Below are 21,257 nucleotides of genomic sequence, written 5' to 3' on the forward strand. Positions count from 1 at the left end.
AAATAATTATTGTCTTCTGTAGTAGAATATAGTATAGTGTAAAACTATTATAGCATAGCATATTTCTTATATTTATTTGCTTACTACTAACTAATTAAATTATTAGTCCTTTAATGTGTAAATAGATTATTTTAAAATATGTAATCTTTCTCTAATATCTTTTTTTCTACTTTAAATTTTTATTTTTCGAAAGTCTTATGTGATAGAGCATAATAACTTTATGGACATTCATCAACCTCAAATTTATAAAAAGATATTTGAAATTTTGTTGGAAGTAAAAAAGATATTTATTTGATTTGATGACTACTTGATCTTTATTTATAAAGTTACATAAAATAGTTAAAGTATAATCAGAAACGTGATTTAGGTGTGAGAGCGCATTCGAAATGCCATTTTTAACAATTTGTAATATGTCAACAGCACACGAAGGAATTTATTTTGATAAATGGAAGTTTGTATATCGCAAAAAAAAGGAATTTTTAAGCATCGATTATAGCCGTGAAGCTTCGCAAAATTATATGTATAAAAACTGAAAAAGTGATGTCAGTCATATGTTTGTCAATGAGAAATCTATAGAATTACAAAATCAACAGTCTTATATGTATGACCGCTTAACAGACAACAAATACTTAATTTCTTATAGTTCTTTAATGAAACATCTTCGCATATGGAACCTTTTTTATCTATTTGACTTCTTGAACACCGCAACATCAATTTGGCACTACATAATGTTTCAGGATACCCGTAAGTGCGTACAAGTGACATCATACGCTGAATTGTTTGAAATTTAATCGGTGCACTTCAAAACATAGATTGTAACATAGATAAATTGTACTCAGTATATTAATGTATTATAAAAATAATGCCTTAAATCGTAAAAGAGTAAATAATTGTTCAATGTTATTTGTTGTGAGAAATTTGAATTTTAATATACTTTGATACAAACTTTTATAACATGTATCGTAATTAAATGTTAATGTTAAGCGTAGTGGAAAGGTTAATTATAATCGCTCAAGATTATTATATCAGGAGTCCCATTGAAATCACCGACACTGTTTTCACCGACAACAACTCACCGACACCAGACTTTACCGAAAATGTTATTTCGCTGTGCTAATACTGCCAGTCAGTTAAAGTTGTTGTCATTCAAAATTGTTATAGGTCAAATGTATGTCTGGTGTCGGTGGAAAAAGTGTCGGATTTACATAGAACCCTGTATCAGAGGTCAAAAGATCTACGTAATCGATTAGATATTTCTCCATCATTAACTACTTAGCGAAATCTGTGTGTGTCATGGTTTAGTAAACCATCGACTACACTTATGGGCGGCATCTCTGAATTCTGGATATATTTTCCACCATAACACGTTTTTTATCTCCCTTTACACGGCAATGTGTATTCTCTGTCTTTTTATTTAAAATAAAACATTTTCTGGCCGTTGCACTTTTTAGGGTGGTTTTAATTCTTAACGATCTTAATCGGTTAAATCTTTCGGCCTCTAGCACTGTTAACACAATTTATTCTGTACTGTCAACAATAGCAGTATCGTCGAGAGTATGTAGCCAATTAAAGATCATCATATTTCTTTCATATTTGGATAATTGATTTCCACGTTCTCTTTCAACGTCTTTAATGGTCAAAGCATGGTTTCGTTCCTTTTGTCCCAATAGTGCAGGTCCAGTAGTACCTGTTGTTCCAGGGACCAGCAATGTAGTTCCAGAAGCTGTTTGTGCTGCACTCGCTACAACCTCCAACTGATCTAAATTGAATTCGCTTTGTGAAAGTCGCTCCAAAGCACGATATGTTGTTAACAATCTACAAATTATGAAAATTAGATATTAATATTCAACTGTTACACACATTTCATATACTTCTTTTTTATTGTCATAATTGCTGAAGGAAACATGTAAAAATAAGTATTGTTAATTTTCATGCTTTTACTGCCTTATTAATCGTTTTAAAACCCAATATTACGCTTATCATGAAATGATCATATCAATATTAGTACTAGAATTTTTAATACTATTCTTGCTTTGTAAGATTATTCTTGATTTGTTATATAGGGTATAAGAAATGTTTGTCACAGTTTATGTTAAGGAATTAGAACAATATATGGTATTAAAAACGACATCTATTGGAGCGAAATCAAAACATTCCTTTGTTCTAAATCTTTTGTCTCCTAGCTAAACAGTCGTTAATCGCATTCTGTTCTGCATTTATATATAAAGAGTTTTGTCATAAAAATAAAGGATAAAGCGTGGTTAATACAAACCCTACTTCATTTCCATCGCTTTATCTAGTTTTCTAAGAATAGTTTATAATGATGATTTAACACTCTTAGATTAATAGAGATCTATTAGAAAAGTAAACTGCAGAATTGATTTTGACCGTTAAACTCAAGGTTAAAATGATTTTTATTGCATTTCATTTCTGGAATTATGTTGCAACTCGTCCGTCTATCTCGAAAAACGACAAAGTTTTATAACTTTTTGGACTAACTTTATTTACAATATACTTATACAGTGGGACATTGGATGAACTAGCGAATTCCTGAAGCAATCGAAACAATGCTATTAAGTACATACCGTATTGTCTCATTATGGATAAGGTCGTGATTATAAACAGAGCGGCGATAAGCCGAGCTTGATAATGCGAGCGGCAAGAACAGCGAGACAAATGAAAAGACAGCGGATGAAAATAAATTAAACTCATAAATTTATATAAGATAACCTATACAGTAATTACACAACAGAACAAAGGCCGATATTTGCCATTGTGTATTATTATATTTATTATATTTATTCTTTTAGTAGATATCTAAGCGGTAAATAGATAGTAACGATAAATACTTTGGAATATTTTGGAATATCGAATCTTTAATCAGGTGTAGGCCGATTTTATGGCAAGATAATCATAAGTATTGTAGAAATATACATTTCTTTTTGCGCGCGCGAGGAGGAGAAAATGCTGTTACGCATGTCCAAAGTGGACTATGTGGGACTATGGGAAGGAATAAGGAGTAACGGCATAATTGTCCCATTTTTCTACATGTTCATGCGGAGTTCAATTTTGGCGCCACAAATGTCAATTTTGCCGTTTATCGCTCGCCGCTCTCTGTATAATCACGACCTAACTATTAGTTAGGTTATCCCCACTATTGATTTTATTTTAATTTAACGGCAAATATAAAAGACGAAGAACATGTGATAATAAGGAATCATAAATTTTAATAGTAATATAAAGGCAATGTAAATGCAAAGGAAGGTGAATGAATAGATTTAGGTGAGTCATTAAGATTAATTTCTTTTTATTTGGCGTAGGTGTATGTAACGTTGGTGATTGGAGTAAAACAAAACCAAAGTAGTAACGTTCTATTGAAGTAATAAATTACAAACTACGCCAGAATAAAAGAATTAAAAAAAACTATTAATGAAGACAATAAAAAAACATTTTGTTTTTGGATTTCATATGAGGGAGATATGACTATCAGTGTTCGGGATTTGGAGTGACCGTTGGTTACGTCCCGTAACTCTCTACATAAACCAGATGTCTAATCATTCTTATTGCGGACCTATAAAAAATCTTAGAATTTTTATGGTTAAGGTTCTTAAGACCGCACAAGTATCTTTTGAGTTGAAGCATTCCTTAGAGTTATTGTCCACTCCGAGAAAACACGGCAAACGGATTTTTCCCATGCAATGCCATCCACGAGCGTCATTCGATTGGAGATGGCTAGCCCCATCCTTACCCACCAGTCTTTTTCTTATATAATTAGCAGCAATAACCGTTGCCCACACTTTCCTAACCAAAATTATCATTAATCAAACCGCTGGTTCCGTGCGTTAGACACACCCATCACTAATTTTCTTCCGCGACAGCACCATCACCGAACGACAGTAGTTTTTCAATCTTCAATCGGTCAACATTGTAACTTGCTAGTGATTCTTTCCGTGTATACTAAAGAGTGCAAATAAATTATCTAGACACAATACTACACTGCATCTTTAATTTACCTCCACCTTGAGCGTTAATCTCATTCACGGATCGCGATCACTTCTGCCTGAGCAGCCGAGCTAGACAGAAGTGAGAAACTGTGCTTCAGTGAAAGTGCGGAAAGCAGTGAATTCAGGTGAACGAAAAGGCAACAAACACTGGCAAATGGTAAAGCTACAAAATGCAAAAGCATATACCACCAATCAAAATAACAAACAAAGGTGAAATATATTACATAAATAAAACTACAAAATAAATGGAAACGATTCAAAACCGAGAAGAAAACAGCTACGATGACGAACTATCATATCAAGGTGAACACTGGAAGACACCAACAGCGCACAAAAAGCGTAAAATAATACCAGGTCCAAGCGCCATGGAAACTTCACATACAGAAAAGCAACAATGGGTACAAGATATCTTACTCCGAAATTTATTCGGATTAGTAATAGAAGAAATAAATACGGATCCAAAAGAAAAGGTTGCAATTCATATCGTTAAACCACCACCGATCTACATAGATGCTCAAATAATAGATCCCCTAATCGAATTATTGAACAACACTGCTGGAGAAGAAAACTACAGTATAAAGCAATTAAAACTAAAAGAAGCAAAAGTACAAACAAAAACTCTAGAAATCTTTAGAAAAGTGACACAAGGAGAAAAACGTTGGGTATCATACATACCTGCTCAAAACAAAAAAAGCTACAAAATAGTAATTAGAGGACTACACCCAAGGACAAATATAAAAAAATATATGCGAAGAATTAGCAGAAATAAGACACCAAGCAAGAACAATAAATAATATAACCAGATATGATACGAAACAGCCATTGCCACTGTTTCTAATAGAACTTAAGCCCAAAGCTAATAACAAAGAAATCTTTGACATTAAAAAAATCCTGAACACAATAGTAACAAGTGAGCTACCTCGTTATAAGAAGTGTGTACCGCAATGCATACGATGTTAACAATACGGACACACAAAAAACTACTGCAACAGAAACCCGGCATGTGTCAAATGTGCAGAAAACCACTTAACAACAAACTGCCCATACACAGGAAAGATAAACGAAGTAAAATGGAAACCATCCAGCAAGCTATAAAGGCTGCGAAATCAGAAAACAACTATAACGAAAACTGTTTCCATCGCTTCGAAGCAAAACATATAGCAACTATCACAACAAGAAATTGCAAAACCAGAGCCAACATCAAATGTACAGAACGTATCGAACAGTAGCCATAGAAACATCAACACCTTTGGTAGCCGAAGTTATGCACAAATAACTAATTAAACACCACCCTTAAACAAACAAAACCAAAACAACAACAATAACGACGCTACAGAAATCAAGGAACTGCTCAAGCAATCCATCCAAAATACTGAAATGATAACAAAAATGATAAGTGAACAAAATGCAGTACTCAGGCAGCAAACGCAACAAATTACAGTCATGCTACAAACATACTACTTACAAACATTTAAGTAAAAAATAGAAATGGACACGCTGAAAATAACAACTTGGAACTCCAATACCCTCCAACAAGGGGTCTTCAAAACTAAAACATTTTTGTACAACAATAATATTGACATATTACTTATTTCAGAAACACATTTCACTTCAATAAGCTACATGAAAATACCATATTACACAATCTATGATACCAAACACCTCTCAGGAAAAGCACACGGAGGGGTCGCAGTGATAATAAGAAACGATATCAAATACCACTTACATAGTCAAATTAGTCAGGAACACGTTCAAGCAACCACCATTACAATACAAACTAACAGCAATTACTTCCAGATATCAGCAGTATACGCACCATCGCGACACAAAATGACATTAAAAAATTGGAACAGTATTTTTAATTTTTAGGTGACAAATGCATCGCAGCAGGTTGATTTCAATGCAAAGCATACGCTATGGGGCTCAAGAATTAACACACCTCGAGGTACAACATTAGAAAAATATTTTAGAACTAGTAATCTCAACATATTATCCACAGGAAGATCAACATACTGGCCGACAGATCTAAAGAAAATTCCTGAATTGCTTGATTTTGCAATTATAAAAGGACTAAACGCAAATAAATTAAAAATAATACCCAGTCTTGAGCTTAGCTCTGATTGTACACCGATAATAATAGAATATACAAGCAGACCAATACTTTATATAAAATTAGAGTCGCTTTGCAATAAAAACACCAAATGGCAAACATTTAAAAAACTAATCGAGAGCAAAATCAACTGCAATATTCCACTAAAAACACCCGAACACATCGAACAGGCAGTAACAATATTGACAGAAATTATACAAGAAGCAGCGTGGGCAACTACTAATTATGAACCAAACAACAGGCAAACAGAAATAATTCCAACAGACATCCTTCACAAAATCAGAGAAAAAAAGAAAGCGAAAGCAAAATGGCAAAAACATAGAACACGTGAAAACAAAGAATGTCTAAACAAACTCGTAAAGGAAATAAAAAGTAAAATAAACAATCATAATAATAACGAATTCTCAAAATTTTTCAAAATAGAGACACTGCGCACGAGAATGTCAATTACTCTATGGAAAGCCACGAACAAAATAAAGAACCCAATAAAACTAATCCTAGCAATCAGAAAAGCAGACAACACATGAGCCAGAAGCAACGAAGATCAAGCTGCAGAACTTTCCAACCAGTTTTGTAATACATTTACTCCATATAATATTAACAACAGTAAAACCAAATGTCATTCAGATGAAAATGCGCAAAATACTAGTACTCCACCTAACAAGCATTACACCATACCTAATACAGCAGCAGGAGAAATTAGAATTCCCCCAAAATTAGAAAAATACCTTCCCCAGAAGCAATACGTTTAATCACAATAATATTCAATGCAATTTTAAGAATCTAATACTTCCCTAATATATGGAAGCTAACACAGATCACAATGTTACCTAAGTCAGGCAAAAACTCACACCAAACTGCATCTTACAGACCAATATCACTACTTCCTATGTTTTCCAAAATTCCAAAGAAAATAATATAAAATCTAACCTAACCTAAAACCAACAATAGAGAAAGAAAAATTAATACCAGATCACCAATTTGGATTCAGAAATAAACACTCCACGATAGAGCAAATGCACAGGCTCGTCAATGAAATTTTACTAGCAATAGAAAAGAAACGATACTGTACAGCCCTCTTTATGGACATCGAGAAAGCATTTGACAAAGTGAACCATGAAAGCCTCTGACAAACAATCAAAAAACATTTCCCGGAACAAATCAACCACTTACTCAAACCATACCAAAGCAACAGAACCTTTGTAGTAAAAATAAAGGATGTATATTCTGAAGAAAAAGACATCAAGACAGGGCTACTGCAAGGAAGCGTCTTAGGACCAATATTTTTTTATTATTATTATTTAATTTGTACTTTACAATTTGTCCAACTTAATAGGACCAATATTATACACACTGTACACAACAACTACCAACCGCAAAATACTGACATTCGCGGACGACACGGCTATACTAGTCAAGCACACTAATCTAGACACAGCAGTCACATTATTACAAGAGCGTATCATAAAAATAGAAAAATGGCTACAAGAAAAACAAGTAAAAGCAAACCCCAATAAATGCAACCATATTACATTTACACTGCGAAAACAGATACCACCAAACATCCTTCTGAACGGCACGCACATAACGCAAACAAAGCAAGTCAAATACCTAGGACTCCACATAGATACACAACTCACATGGAAACAACATACTAAATCAATAATAGACAAAATACAGACAACAAGGAGACAAATGTATTGGCTAACAAGTCGAAAATCCAAATTAAGCATAGAAAATAAATTAAAAATATATAAAACGATCATAAAACCAATCTGGACATACGGAATACCACTATGGGGGACAGCAGTAATGAGCCACATAAATAAACTAGAGTCGTTACAATCGAAGATACTGAGAACAATAGTCAACGCCCAATGGTATGTCAGAAACGAGGATATACGCAAAGACTTAAAAATACCAATAGTCAAAGAAGAAATCAGCATGTACGCAGAAAAATACAAGAAAAGAACGGCAACACATCCAAACCAACCGCTGAACCAGCTGCTGAAGCGAGCAAAACCGTCATAGAAAGAAAACTAAAAAGAAAACACTTCACTGAACGCACCAAAGAAATAAAATATTCAAACTCGAAGATGGTATCCCGCTGGGGGTAGCCATCCACATGTTATTTAGCAATTATTTAGCAATTATTTAGCAAGCTAGAAAAATTTACCAAATGTCCAGTTGAACAAATTGTAAAGTACAAATTAAATAATAAAAAAGAAAAACGATTCGCGATATCAACCGATCAGTTGCGACCGAACACCAATTAGTTGAGAACTCGCATCAGTCAGTGCTCTGATTTTACAGGTAAATTTTACAGGCTTTATATTTTTACAAAAACAATGATTAATAATGATGGAAAATTTACTGCGAGTAAGATATAACTGAACAATTTTAAACATCGATATGGAATTTACCAAAGTACTCATTCAAATAGAAAAGCTACCTGCCGGCCATGCGGCAGTTAAACGATATAAAGAGATAAGTCTGTACCAATTGTTACCAATTGTCCAAAACCTTACTATCAGAACTAAAGAAGAAAACTTCAGTTTATTAAAAAGGAGAGAAGATGCACTACTTTCGCGTATACTAAGACTTAGGAGACTATAAGCTCTACCTTCTTGTAATTGGTAATTCAATAAATCCAAAAGCATTTACACATGTTAGTGGCAATATTCTACCATGTAGATATACACTACTTGTAGTAAAACGGCTTAGATGATCATTTTCATATCTCGGAATCAATTTCATATCGACTTTGTAGTATTCATAACAAAATTTTTAAAGGACAAAAATATTCGTTTGAGGACTGTATTTAAGATCCATGTAATGTAATTGAAGTAATATTTTTATCTTCACGCGTAACACCGATTTTGCTTATCAAATTGTTCTAAAGGTATTGAAGAGGAATTATAAATGATTCTTGTTACTATATGTTCCATCACACTAAAATGTAAGTTGATGTCAGTTAACATTGCAGGAGCCGACATATGATCGCTTATATTTTCAATATCTCCAAATACATATTGACAATAATATTAATCCTATGCACTCGATATTGTAAAAATTATTGTGAAATTTATGACAATTTTAATATTTTAAGGTCCATGCATCAATATTGCTAAGCAAGGATATTAATAATAATATTGATTATGTGCGATCAAAGTTCAATATTATTAATCAAGATTCATAGCCTAAACTTGAAGCAGAGTTGAGCAGTAACTGATTGTCTTATAACCACTTCCGTAATCGATTATTGAATGTAATCATAGTAACTGTAATAATTACTTGATTAGTTATTGATTAACTATGTAGGAAAGGGGGCTTCAACTTCAATAACCTTGACCTCGATATATGTTATTGTGGAGAATGTCTTGAGTTCACATTCACTTTGCAGAACCATGGAACGATTGTGTTCAAAAGTTATGACAAAAGGAAAGTAGCATTTATTACATTAAATTTACTTCAAAATAAGTGGTTAAAAATGAAATTGCATATATATTTGTGTAGGTTTGCTATTCTAACAATTTTACGGTATATTTAGGTTAGTTTAGAAGGTTAGATCCCATGAGTTCAGTGTTTCCGGGGTTTCTGCGTCGCACCTGAGGATGACTACCATGAGGGATTTAATGGGAAAGAATTCTACGCTATCCTGCATCTTCTCTCCAGGGGCTATGGAGCATCTTTCGAAGATTTCTTTCACGGTAAAAGAGAGGAAGATTTTATGGGATGGATAGGGAGAACAGAATCCCTAAATTCATCTAAAAATCCAACCTAAACCCTCTTTTCCGCATAATTACCAATCATTCTTAAGATAAATCAGTGATCATGAATAACTTTTGTAGTTTTTAATCATAAGTCAATAATTTTTAAGCCATTCAGTGATTAATTTATGCATAGTTTATAAACTTAATTGTCCGATTTAATAGAAGTGATTGATATTCTTGATATCCATTCTAGCATATAATCATAATCTTGTAAACTGCTTGTCAAGCAAGTTCACAACCCAGCAGTACAGTAACACTACAAAGGATATCTACGCTGTGATTTTAATATCTTATAGTAATGTATACAATTCTCTCCTACAGAATGGCTAGTATCTACCATTGAGTTTATATAACTTTCATATCATCAGATCAAATTTCCAACTGTAGGTGATGCAAAATTTTTTTAATATTTGTCAGGGGAAAGTGCTATAAATTCTGATAAAATCGTATTGTGTATAAAGTGCAAATTCCAATGAACGGTTATGGAAGATAATTCAATTTTATCACGCATTTGAAGCGAAAATACAGGGGAAAACAGTGTAGGAGTACAAGACACATAAAGCTCGTGTAAAGTATGGGCAGCCACAAGTAAGTATTTGAAGAAAATTTATAAAGAAACTTTGGAATATTTTAACGCAAGACCTATTTGATAGAGATATTATTAAATACTTAGTAATTATGTATAAAAAAAATTTTCCTATAGATATAACCACCACACAACCTCAATTTTGGAGATATTAACAAGAAAATGTTACTACTACTACATTGTATATTGCTTATACGTGTACGCTCATGGTACATATGTATCAGCATAGAATAACCGCTTATCTATTGTTTCTATGTTTCATCACAGTGGCCGGCAGATAATCTCTATAACAGCCGAACTTTTCAATATTTATTTCTTTTTTTTTTTTTACTAACTCGGAACTAATTTCAAAATATAAAAAGTCATTTGAACGCACAAATCTCGCAAGTGTCGTTAGCCGCTTGTCGGCAACCACTATTAAAAATTGCACAAACTCAGACGTTACTATCTCAGAAAAATAAGAGCACTGATCGATTTGATCGTCGTAGGAAGGCTGACTATTACCCGATAAGTAATATAATTTTGTATATTAGGGTAGCTGAATTGAAAAAATTAATCTATATCTAATGGAGATAATCAATGTTTTCATTTTACTGCGATAAGATTTGCGTTTGTGTAACAATTGCGAAAGGCAGTCGTTAGGCTATGTGAGGTTTGTGTGTTAAAAGAGAGATCTTTTTTTGTATAATTTTTAAACCATTTCACATTAGACAACCTTGCATTTATAACTTCGGTTATTGTGCTTTATAACATATTTCTACTCTATCCTTTTAAGATACTTTTTCGACCGGTTTACCTATTATGTACATGTGTTTATAGAAACAGTAAGTAAACGATTATATCATGCAGATGTATACGTTGCCATGGATGTATAGGCAAGAGTCAATACAGTAGTAGTAACAGTTTTTTGCCAAAATCTTCGAAATTAAAACCAAACGGCAGTTATATACATAGGAAAAAGTTGTTCAGAATGATGAATTTTACAACATATATAAATTTCATCAAAATCGTGAATGTAGCCCCTTTTATGCGCAATTATCAAATATTTTTTAGTCTTAATGATACCACCAAAGTTTCTTAGATATATTCAACGATTTAAATATATCGGCATGTAGATTGCATGTTATAAGTCGTCGTTATTTCAGTCAACGGATTGAAAATGAATACACTCCTCGTTATAAAGTTAACCCAGGTATGTTATCTTTAATTTCTCAATGACGCATGTAAAGTTTATATATCAAAACATTATGAGCTCAGAATATGTGGTTCGTTGAAAATAATTAAAAATATTATGAGATTTAGTGTGTAACAAAGAAAAACTATTCCATACTAAGGTCGATAACATACTCTATTAACATGTTTAGAAATTGCTCAGTAGTTCATAATCTACCAACGAGTAAAGGTTACAGTACAATATTATATAAATTTGTAAGTATATGGGACGCGGAAAAAAATTAAATGGGTCTGAAAAAAAGTAAATTCTAGAACTAAAACAGTAACAGGTATCAATAGCAAAAATATTGATAAAAATTATGGCAAAAAGAAAAGTACTGGTCGGCCATCATCCGATCGTGATATGCGAGCAATTTTGCGTGTAGCTTCCAGCTCGCAGTTAACAACGAAGCCAATAATGGAAAAATCTAGTGTTATTGCCAGTGTTTCAAGTGTTCGTTGAGTTCTACTATCCTGCAAAGATATTAAGAGGCTAAAATTGAAAAAGAAACCTTCGTTAACAACGAAACACAAAGTAGAACGTTTACGCTTTGCAAAAGAAAGAATACATTGGAAAAAGAAATGCAGAGGGGTACTATTTTCAGATGAAAAAGATTCAACTTGGATGGTCCTGATGGGTTAAAATATTATTTTCATGACATAAGAAAAGAGACAATGTCAGCAATACGACAACAAATGGAAGGTAGCGCGATGGTTTGGGCCGGTATCGGTTATTTCGGCAAGATAAGTATCAAGTTCATCGTTGGGAGAATGAATAATGTCCGATACATAAATTTAATCAAAGAACAAATACATAATCATGCAGAACGCATTTCTGGATCTGATTAAATCTTTCAACAAAATAATGCACCTGTACACACATCAAGATTAGTCCAATCATATTTTAATGAAAATAAGATATCTATTTTGCCGTGGCCTGCACGCTCCCCGGAACTTAATATTATTGAAAATTGCTGGGGAGAACTTGTTCACGGCGTATACGCGAATGAAAAGCAGTATCAACACCTACAAGAATTAAAAAATGCAATTGTACGCGAATGGGATACATTAAGTCAAAATTATATCCAGAAACTATATAAATCAATACCAAATCGTATAATAGAAGTAATAGAAAATAAAGGGGATGTACCCATTATTAAATAAGTATATATGTTTGATAAGTAATTATTGTTAGTTATATTTATGTTGATTATTATTTTTTTGTTGTACATATGTTATCATTTCGTTCTTAAAATAAAACAACTTCTTTTTGTTACGCACCAAACCTCATAAGATTTTTAATTATTTCCAACATATCCTGAGCTCATAATATTTTGATATTAAACATTACAGATGAAGAACTTTGCACGTGTCATTGAGAAATTAAAGATAACTCATCTGGATTATCTTTTTGACGAGGAGTATATATACTTATTATTATGAAGAAATAAAGTATAATTTAGAGTATGTGTAGTTTGTACGCAGAATCGTTAATATATAGACAAGTAGGAAGAGCAGTTTTCTTGGAGTTATCGCACACTGGATATGTAAATAATTTAGAAAGAATGTCTGTTACTTTAGCATACCGGAATTTTCGTGGAATTTACAGTTCAATTAGAATAAACGAGTTGTTTCAAGAAATATATTCTAATCTAGAAAACGACAATTACAATTTTATTAAAACGTACAAAACGTTTGGAATAAAAGAAAGATATATAAATAATTCTGAACAGATTTTGAATGGAATGAAACATGCTAGTGACAGCTCTGAATCTCATAATGGAAACAAAAATGGAAGAAGGGCACTTGTAAACCAAAGTTCATGTTTATTAATCATTCCATTGCACAGTATTATAACAATATCGTTTACGTTGGGGATCATATACGTTAAATTTCTGTATTACTGCTGATGCAACTAAGATTTTACAAAAGTCAACAGAATTAGCAATCGTAAATAATAACCATCAAGAAATGTAACATTATATGGAAAATGACAGTTCATCCAAAAACTACTTAAATAAATCAAGAAGTTTAGGACATACTCTTAGTAAACTAGATGAAACAGCCTGTATGATTTTTATGCCAAATTTTTAATATTCAAGAAAAGGGTAGCAAATTATACAGAACTCTTGATATAAAAAATCCACTGAATAATCAGGAACTATCTGGAGGAATATTAAAATTATACTAAACTTTTAGTTATGTCACTTACTATATAATCTAAGGAGAGTATAATACTGTGGTACTTTTATACCATAAATATTTTATGTACATGCAAAACTTGAAAAAACGATAGATTTTGAGTAAATTTTTTGCAAGTTACTTCTAGAAGCAATATTAAACAGTATGAAAGTAAGGTTTAATGAATATTTATTTTTCTTACTGGAGAAGCTCAGAAAGCTGCAATACTAGCTTTATCACACCCACATATTAAGCATATGATTATCTTAAGTATAAATGTATCAAAAAGGAAATCTAACTTTTCTAAAAAGCCGTAGTGGCTAAAGTAATTCTGACTCAAATCTCTCCAAAAAGGACCAGAAAATAATTCGTATAATGAGTTTTTCAATTTGGAGAATAATTGTGACTTTAACCACAAATTTCTCTACTTCTAAGACAGAATTAGACATATTATATTTCATGTGAGAGCAACAACGAAATTTAAATATTTTCGATGAATATCCATTGATAAAAGTAGCTTTTATTTTATGTAATCAGCTCCTGTAGAGAGGTTATTCTCATATGTTATAATATTTAAAAAACTGAAAGCACATAAATTATAATATTATAAAAGCATATTTTAGTTGAATATCAAAGTAGGCAATTTGGGTGAAACTATAGAAACGCTGACTAGACTCCGATTTCCATGATTTTTGTATGCATATGTTGTGGAAGCTGACGCTTCGGGTAATTTCTTCCTATACATATAAGGCTTGAACTCGCTTAATTTCCGAGATATCTACGGCAAACTTCCGGTATCACTACAGTGAACTCTGTTTATAATTGTGCGTTTGTAGTAGTGTATGCATTATGTTAACTGATGATTAAGTCATAATCATTACGCGATAATCATGACTAATAATTGTTAAAGTAATCATGATCATTGATTACAACAACTTTTATTACTTCTCCTAGTCATTAATCAATGATTATTCATTATTAATCAGTATAATCAAATGATCTGTAATCAGTAATCACGAATAGCTCAATTTTACATTAATCATAATTTTCAATCATTAATCAGATTACCAATTAGCCATGTTCAAGTATACCTGATAAATTTTCCAATTAGATTTTCTCGAAAACTAAACCTTAAATGAAAATATTTTATTCCATATTTTGCTCTTATTTTTTCATAAGCAATCACTTTGTGCTCGCTTGTACATTTTATCCGGTCGCACCCTGTATATTAAATATATCAAACTCAATTTTCTCGAAAATATTGTATGACAAAATTTTATATATTTTTGACTTATTTTCTCACGTATACTCAGCCCGTTGTTAATTGTATCATAATTATTGGAATACTCTGTATCAATATTGATCGTGTATGGTCTCTAAGAAAGATTGAAATGGATTAACAATATTATTATCAAATTACATTTAACAATACATATTATTGGCCATGTGCGGACCCCTGATAAAAGTCTTTTATACGTTAAACAAAATACCAATATAAAATTATAGTTTCACCTTTGGAAACATAAAATTTCTATTTCATATATATCGAATCGACCAACTTATCAGAAGGCCAGGAAATTTTACAATTTGCCCATCATATGAAATATTATAAAATGACAAACAAATTAGAATATAACAAGATAGTCGTTACTATCCAAAATAGTTTAGACAATCAAACAATTGAAAATAAAAACAAAACATATAAATAAAAGAAAATAAAAGATTTTTTTAATTTAAAATTGTACTAAAAAGAAACTAGTTTCTTTAAACAGATATCATTAAGTAATTGATTGCAGTATTAATATATTATATTACATAAAGCAAAGAAACTAAAGTAAAGGAAATAAAGAATGTATATATTGAGCACACACAGTAATTTTATAATAGGTATCATTCAATTAGTGAATATATATTACTAAAAATAACAACCAGGCGGGTTCATTGTTTTAACCTTGCGATGCATTCTATGTTCCACCAACCTCTTCTATTCTCTTGAATGAATTTTTTGGATGAAGAAATTTTTAATGAAGGCAAGGAAGACAATTCTCTAATCATTACGAGGTAAAAATAGAAGAATATTTGACTCATGAATTCGAACTTCATCTAATGAAATAGAGGATCTCCGAAAGTGTGAAATACTAAGAAGTTTGGAACTAAACTAATATGAGCTTGCCAGATTTTTATTCTTAGTAAATGAGATCAATAAAGAAGTGATGCCTATTTTATGATTGTCGCGTGTGCTTAACATACACAGATTCCACGGTATATTATTATTACGTTCAATTACTTAATGATACCTGATTAAAATTATTTTCTTCTTTTTATTAACTTTTCAAATTTTGTTAATTTATATATTTTGTTGTTTACTTTTTAATCCTTATCTGTCATCTGACAATATACATTGATGTAAAGATATATAACAAATAAAGATATATAATGATATAATGATTTTTTCAGATTTCATCTCAGCTAACCAGGCCTTTCAATGAAAGAATTCTCTTTCCAATGAAATAAGAGTTGTCTACTGTTTAAAATTATGTGGTATTGTCATCGGAAATAAACATGTGTTCTAAATTTCAGCTTTCTAATTGCTCGGGAAGTGAGTGAAATTTCGCTTACAAAATTCCAGACAGACAAACAGATATTCAGAAAAGTAAGCTAAATGAAAACCATTAAAAATTAGGCGTAAAGAAGGTGCTTCCGTATACAGGGTATCTCATTGTGGTTTACCCACTCAATTATCTTTTAAACTATTCAATATTCGAAAAAAAATGTGCCAAATAAAATTTACTTGGTTTCGACAGGGACATCTTGTGATGGGTACAAATCTTGTCTTGAAGACACTTATTTTTATAACGTTAATTTTTTATTAACGTTTATTTTTTAAAATGCCACTATATATTTTTTTGTGCGTCATTTGATTCTCATTCTAATTCTGCAGAAAGTATTAAAGTTCTTGGATCGAATGATTAGTTTAAAAGATATTTTAACTTTAATGTTGCAGAAATTATCATATGTAAAATAAGGAAAACATAAACAAAAAAGTATTGCGTTTTCGTTTCTTATTATTTATATGATAGGTTTTACAACATTAAAGCTAAAATATTTTTTAAACTAAACATTTTTCGACCCAAGTATCTTAATAACTTTTTGAACAGAATTAAAATATGCATTGAATGGTGTATAAAAAAAATGTATAATTCCATTTTAAGAAAGACAAAAATCACCTTGATATTTCGAAAACACACCCATTTAAATAAGATTTGTCATCATCACAAGATGTCCCCATCGGAATAAAATAAATTTTAAACATTTTTTTTTTTCAAATAATGAATATTTTAAAAAATAATTGTGTGGATAGATTAAAATGAGACACCTGTAGATACAACTGTATATGTATATGAATAATAAATAGATGTGTATATTATATATGTGTGTATTGTGATATGTTAGATATTATGTATATATACAAACAAGCAATTACATTTCTTATGAAATAACATGCCTATCGTGCATATAAATTTTTAATTTTTCTTTCTAAGACTATACGTGCACTAGCGACAATTTGTTGCGCGACAATTTTGTCACTCTGACTCGCATCAATCAAAAGTTCAATTTTTTCTTTTTCTAAAAACAAGAAGGTTTGAAAAAGACAAGGTGTATGTCGCATGAGCAAATGCGCGCAAAATGAATGCTCTTTTCGTAAACTACAAATCTGTTGTTGGACATGTTGTAGCTAGTGCGCATATAACTTAAGTCTCGATTATCTAATGCGTTTTGGTTCTTCATGAAACGGTTTAATGGAGGTTCCATTGTGTTTACATTTCAATGTCACATATAACGTAAATAAAGACAATTAGTTGGATATTTACTGTGAAGAATATATAATACCATAGTAAAATATAATAGTGGTTAATCAATCTATTATTCATATTTGGAGAGTAAAGTAAATTAAATTTAATATTATATGATCCGATCAGATTATAGTTGACATAGAAATGTTCTCGTACTGCTTCGTACCATTATTGAAACAACGGAAAATTAATGAATAACGGAACAGTATTATGCCTAGAAAAAATTTCAAGTTATTATAATTTTTAGCGACTCGATCAATACTTCGGTCAAAAATTTTTAGCACAATTTCCTGCTGAACATCAAACGTTTCGTTGTCGTACATGCATATCCATTAATGATGGCTTTGTATAATACAGCTATATTCACTTATAAAAATGACTCTTCCAATAGCAACCATTTAAGTCAAAAGAATGCTAATTTGGGCAAATAGAATTTTCAATCCTCCCTCCACGATTCAGAGATTGTAAATTTGTGAGCAGGGATCATTGACAATAATATTGACCTTGTTTATTTACCTGCACAGACTGACAAGTTAAAATCAGTTATAATCTCTATGTTTACAACATAACTGCACTAACTGTTATAGTCCATCACATTTTTCTTGACTAGTTCAAAAATTTTTTAATCGATTGAAACTCGTTGTCTTCCATTATTCCGTTCTTCCATTACTTTTCCATTATTTTTTGTTGTATTTGGATATATTTTATCAATAACACGAAGTGGATTTTTACATACCATACTAATAGATGGCACCAATTCCATAATTGACACCATTACCAAAGTATGTTGGTGGAGAATCAAATGATAAAATTACTTATGTATCTACTTAATCTAACAGCTAATGATATTGTAATATAACTTTCAAGAGAATGGTTAGGTTGCACTATATGATTCCAGTACTATATGTTGAGATTTAATTAAGATAAGATTTAAAACTAACTAAGATAGGAATATAATACATCAAACTAAAATAAGAATTAAAAGTAACTGAGAAACTAACTGAGATTTTATCTTGTAATGAGTAGAATACAGTGCAATAAACAAAGACCTTGAGTATCAAGATCAAAATCTATTTTATGATCTATTTTTTGACGGATCTCTACTTATCCAGAGGCCGAATTAGTTTCATAAGCAATATTATCTTTTTTTATTCAGCATATTCACGAAGAAAATATAAAATTGAATAATAATTAATAATTAATTCTTAAACCAACCTTCGGCGTATATAATTTTGGCGAACCTTCTTATTCACAGACCTAACAAAATCAGCTCCTGTGAAAGGTATGGATGGATGTGATGCAGTAGAAGGTTGTTGAGCTGATTGAGAACTGGATGTTTGTTGCTGACATTGTTGTTCTTGCGTAGCTCCGCCATGAGGACTAGGAAGTTGCGATGTATTGGCGACTGGTTCACCAACAGCAACCCATGTGCTGCAGGATCTCGAAGCATGATCAAGTCGTGCATGTTCCAAAAGCAAAGTATTTCTTTGGGCAGTGTTAAGGGCCAAGGTAGATACAGCTGATCGCAACCCATTCGGCCCCAATATATCTGGACTTGGCAGTTGAGATACGTCGCTCGTGCTAAAACTTTTGCGAAGTCCAAGTGCCGAAGAAAGTACTCCACAACTACGAATTAATTCATTTTCTTCTTCAAACCAAAGAATTTCTGGTATATCTGCTGGCCTAAGGAAATGAAAGAGAAAATGATGTAGATGCAAGTTCATAAATATTTTAAATTAATTATATTAGATTTTCCCAAATTTCTACATTTTAACCCGATTAGTTGAAGGAAATACAGAACTAATTCTCCGTAACATTGCATTGCATTTTATTGTAACTAAATGTTTTTAATTTTAGTAAATAAATTTTACTGTATAATTAATATGTTCAATATCAAAAGGACTAGTTGTAAGAGCTGTTTTCTTACTATTTTATATGTTAAGAAATTAGCATATTATTATTTGTCGTAAAAGTTTTGATGAAATATAACAACTTTATTTTAATAATAACGCAAGATGACGTATATTAATAGTGAAATAAAAAAAAAGAATAATATCAGAAATAAAATGGAATATTCGCATTCCGTATCAAAGATTTCTATCCCTTTCAAGCACTAAAAAGCTGTTCGGACAAAAAAAATTGAATAAGTTCGTTGGCTGTAAAAGGGCCGAAGTCATTTTTGTAAAAAACATAAATCAAAAGATTTTTATAAGAGGATATAACGCAACACTCACACAGATAAAAAGATGTCATAAATAAGGATGAAACACGGATAATTTGAAATAAGTATAAGTACTGTCTCTTAAAATCTAATTTATAGAAAACATAATAATTTACTACTTTTAAGAACTAATTTTTCTTTATGTAGGAACCATATCAATTGTTATGAACATGCAGCATCATATAAAGGACACGCACGCTGCGTCCATATGAAATGTCCTATTACAAAAATTTAAACTAAATCGTTTTGTAAAATGTTTAAAAATACATGTAAGATACATAAATATACATAAGAAAAATTTAAAACTATGTTGTAAACTCGAAGAATTTCCCAATTAAATTGAATCTCTAAATGATTTGTTAACTAACAATATTTGACTGATTTAAGCGTCCTAATTAAAACCTAATTACTTGATTAAATAGCAACCTAGTTGTTCTGAAGCTTTTAATTCAAACTTGATTAATTGTGAGTAAAATGAATTGATTGGATTTAGCGACTGATCTAACTAAAAGTAATTATATAACTATGTTACACTGACACGGTTAAAAATTGGTCTAAGTGAAGCGATTGATTAATAGACTAAAAGTTAAATTTTTTTAGTTGTTTAGGTCTTTTAAGTCTTTTTTTTGGTTACTTTCTCCTTTCTTCAATCTCAAAGGTTATTCTCTTGATCGAGAATCTTCAAATTCACAATCTTTTTGTGATTTGTTTTTTTGATCGATTGGTTTGTTTTTCTAAATACAACCAATCGACATACACAGACGTATTTATTTCTTTTGAAGTGCGAGTGAAGTAATTCTAAGAATTTTTAGCACATCTGCTCTAATAATTTTGGGAAATCTTTTATTCTTGGTCGCTTATTCTTTCATTGGTGAACTGTCGCCTGCAAAGAACTTTCAAAAATGCCTAATTTAGGATTAATATAGTCGAGTAAGTTTTATCTCCTGAAAGTTGTGCTATGCCCTTAAGCACGAATGTTAGGATTGCAGAAACTGAAATCTGAGAACATTTAAAAAATTGAAGCATACCAGATTTCGAGTAATTTAATGGGTAGACGAATTTTTATTACCATTTCTTCTACTCTTCAATTAGATTTGTACACTGCAATTCGTGCTTGCAGTCATGTCTTACTTCAAAAATATATCACATTGTTTTTATCATTTGCCTACTTGAAGGAGCAAGGGTAGGGTTATGAAAAACTTTGAACAAGTGCGAAAATACGCACTGCTGATATTCAATCTTAGAATCGTTTTCCGGTTTATTCTACGAACAATTTTATACATAACATCCTTCCTCTATTTATTTCTTAAGACACG

At 31.3% G+C, this 21,257-nt stretch overlaps 1 protein-coding gene across 3 annotated transcripts in view; it reads right to left on the minus strand.

Annotated features, from left to right (window-relative positions):
• Positions 1–286: 286 nt before the first annotated feature.
• Positions 287–21,257, minus strand: part of LOC100645233 — an 83,727-nt gene continuing 62,756 nt past the window's right edge. For all 3 annotated transcript variants that reach the window (XM_012313078.3, XM_048409285.1, XM_012313071.2), the window contains 2 exons: positions 18,936–19,403; positions 287–1,815 (listed from right to left, as the gene is read on the minus strand). In XM_012313078.3, coding sequence (XP_012168468.1) covers positions 1,518–1,815; positions 18,936–19,403 — 766 coding nt within the window. In that variant the 3' untranslated portion in view covers positions 287–1,517. The remainder of the gene's footprint in view (positions 1,816–18,935; positions 19,404–21,257) is intronic.

This window comes from Bombus terrestris, chromosome 1 (genome assembly GCF_910591885.1).
Source record: "Bombus terrestris chromosome 1, iyBomTerr1.2, whole genome shotgun sequence".
In the NCBI taxonomy this organism is placed as follows: Eukaryota; Metazoa; Arthropoda; class Insecta; order Hymenoptera; family Apidae; genus Bombus; species Bombus terrestris.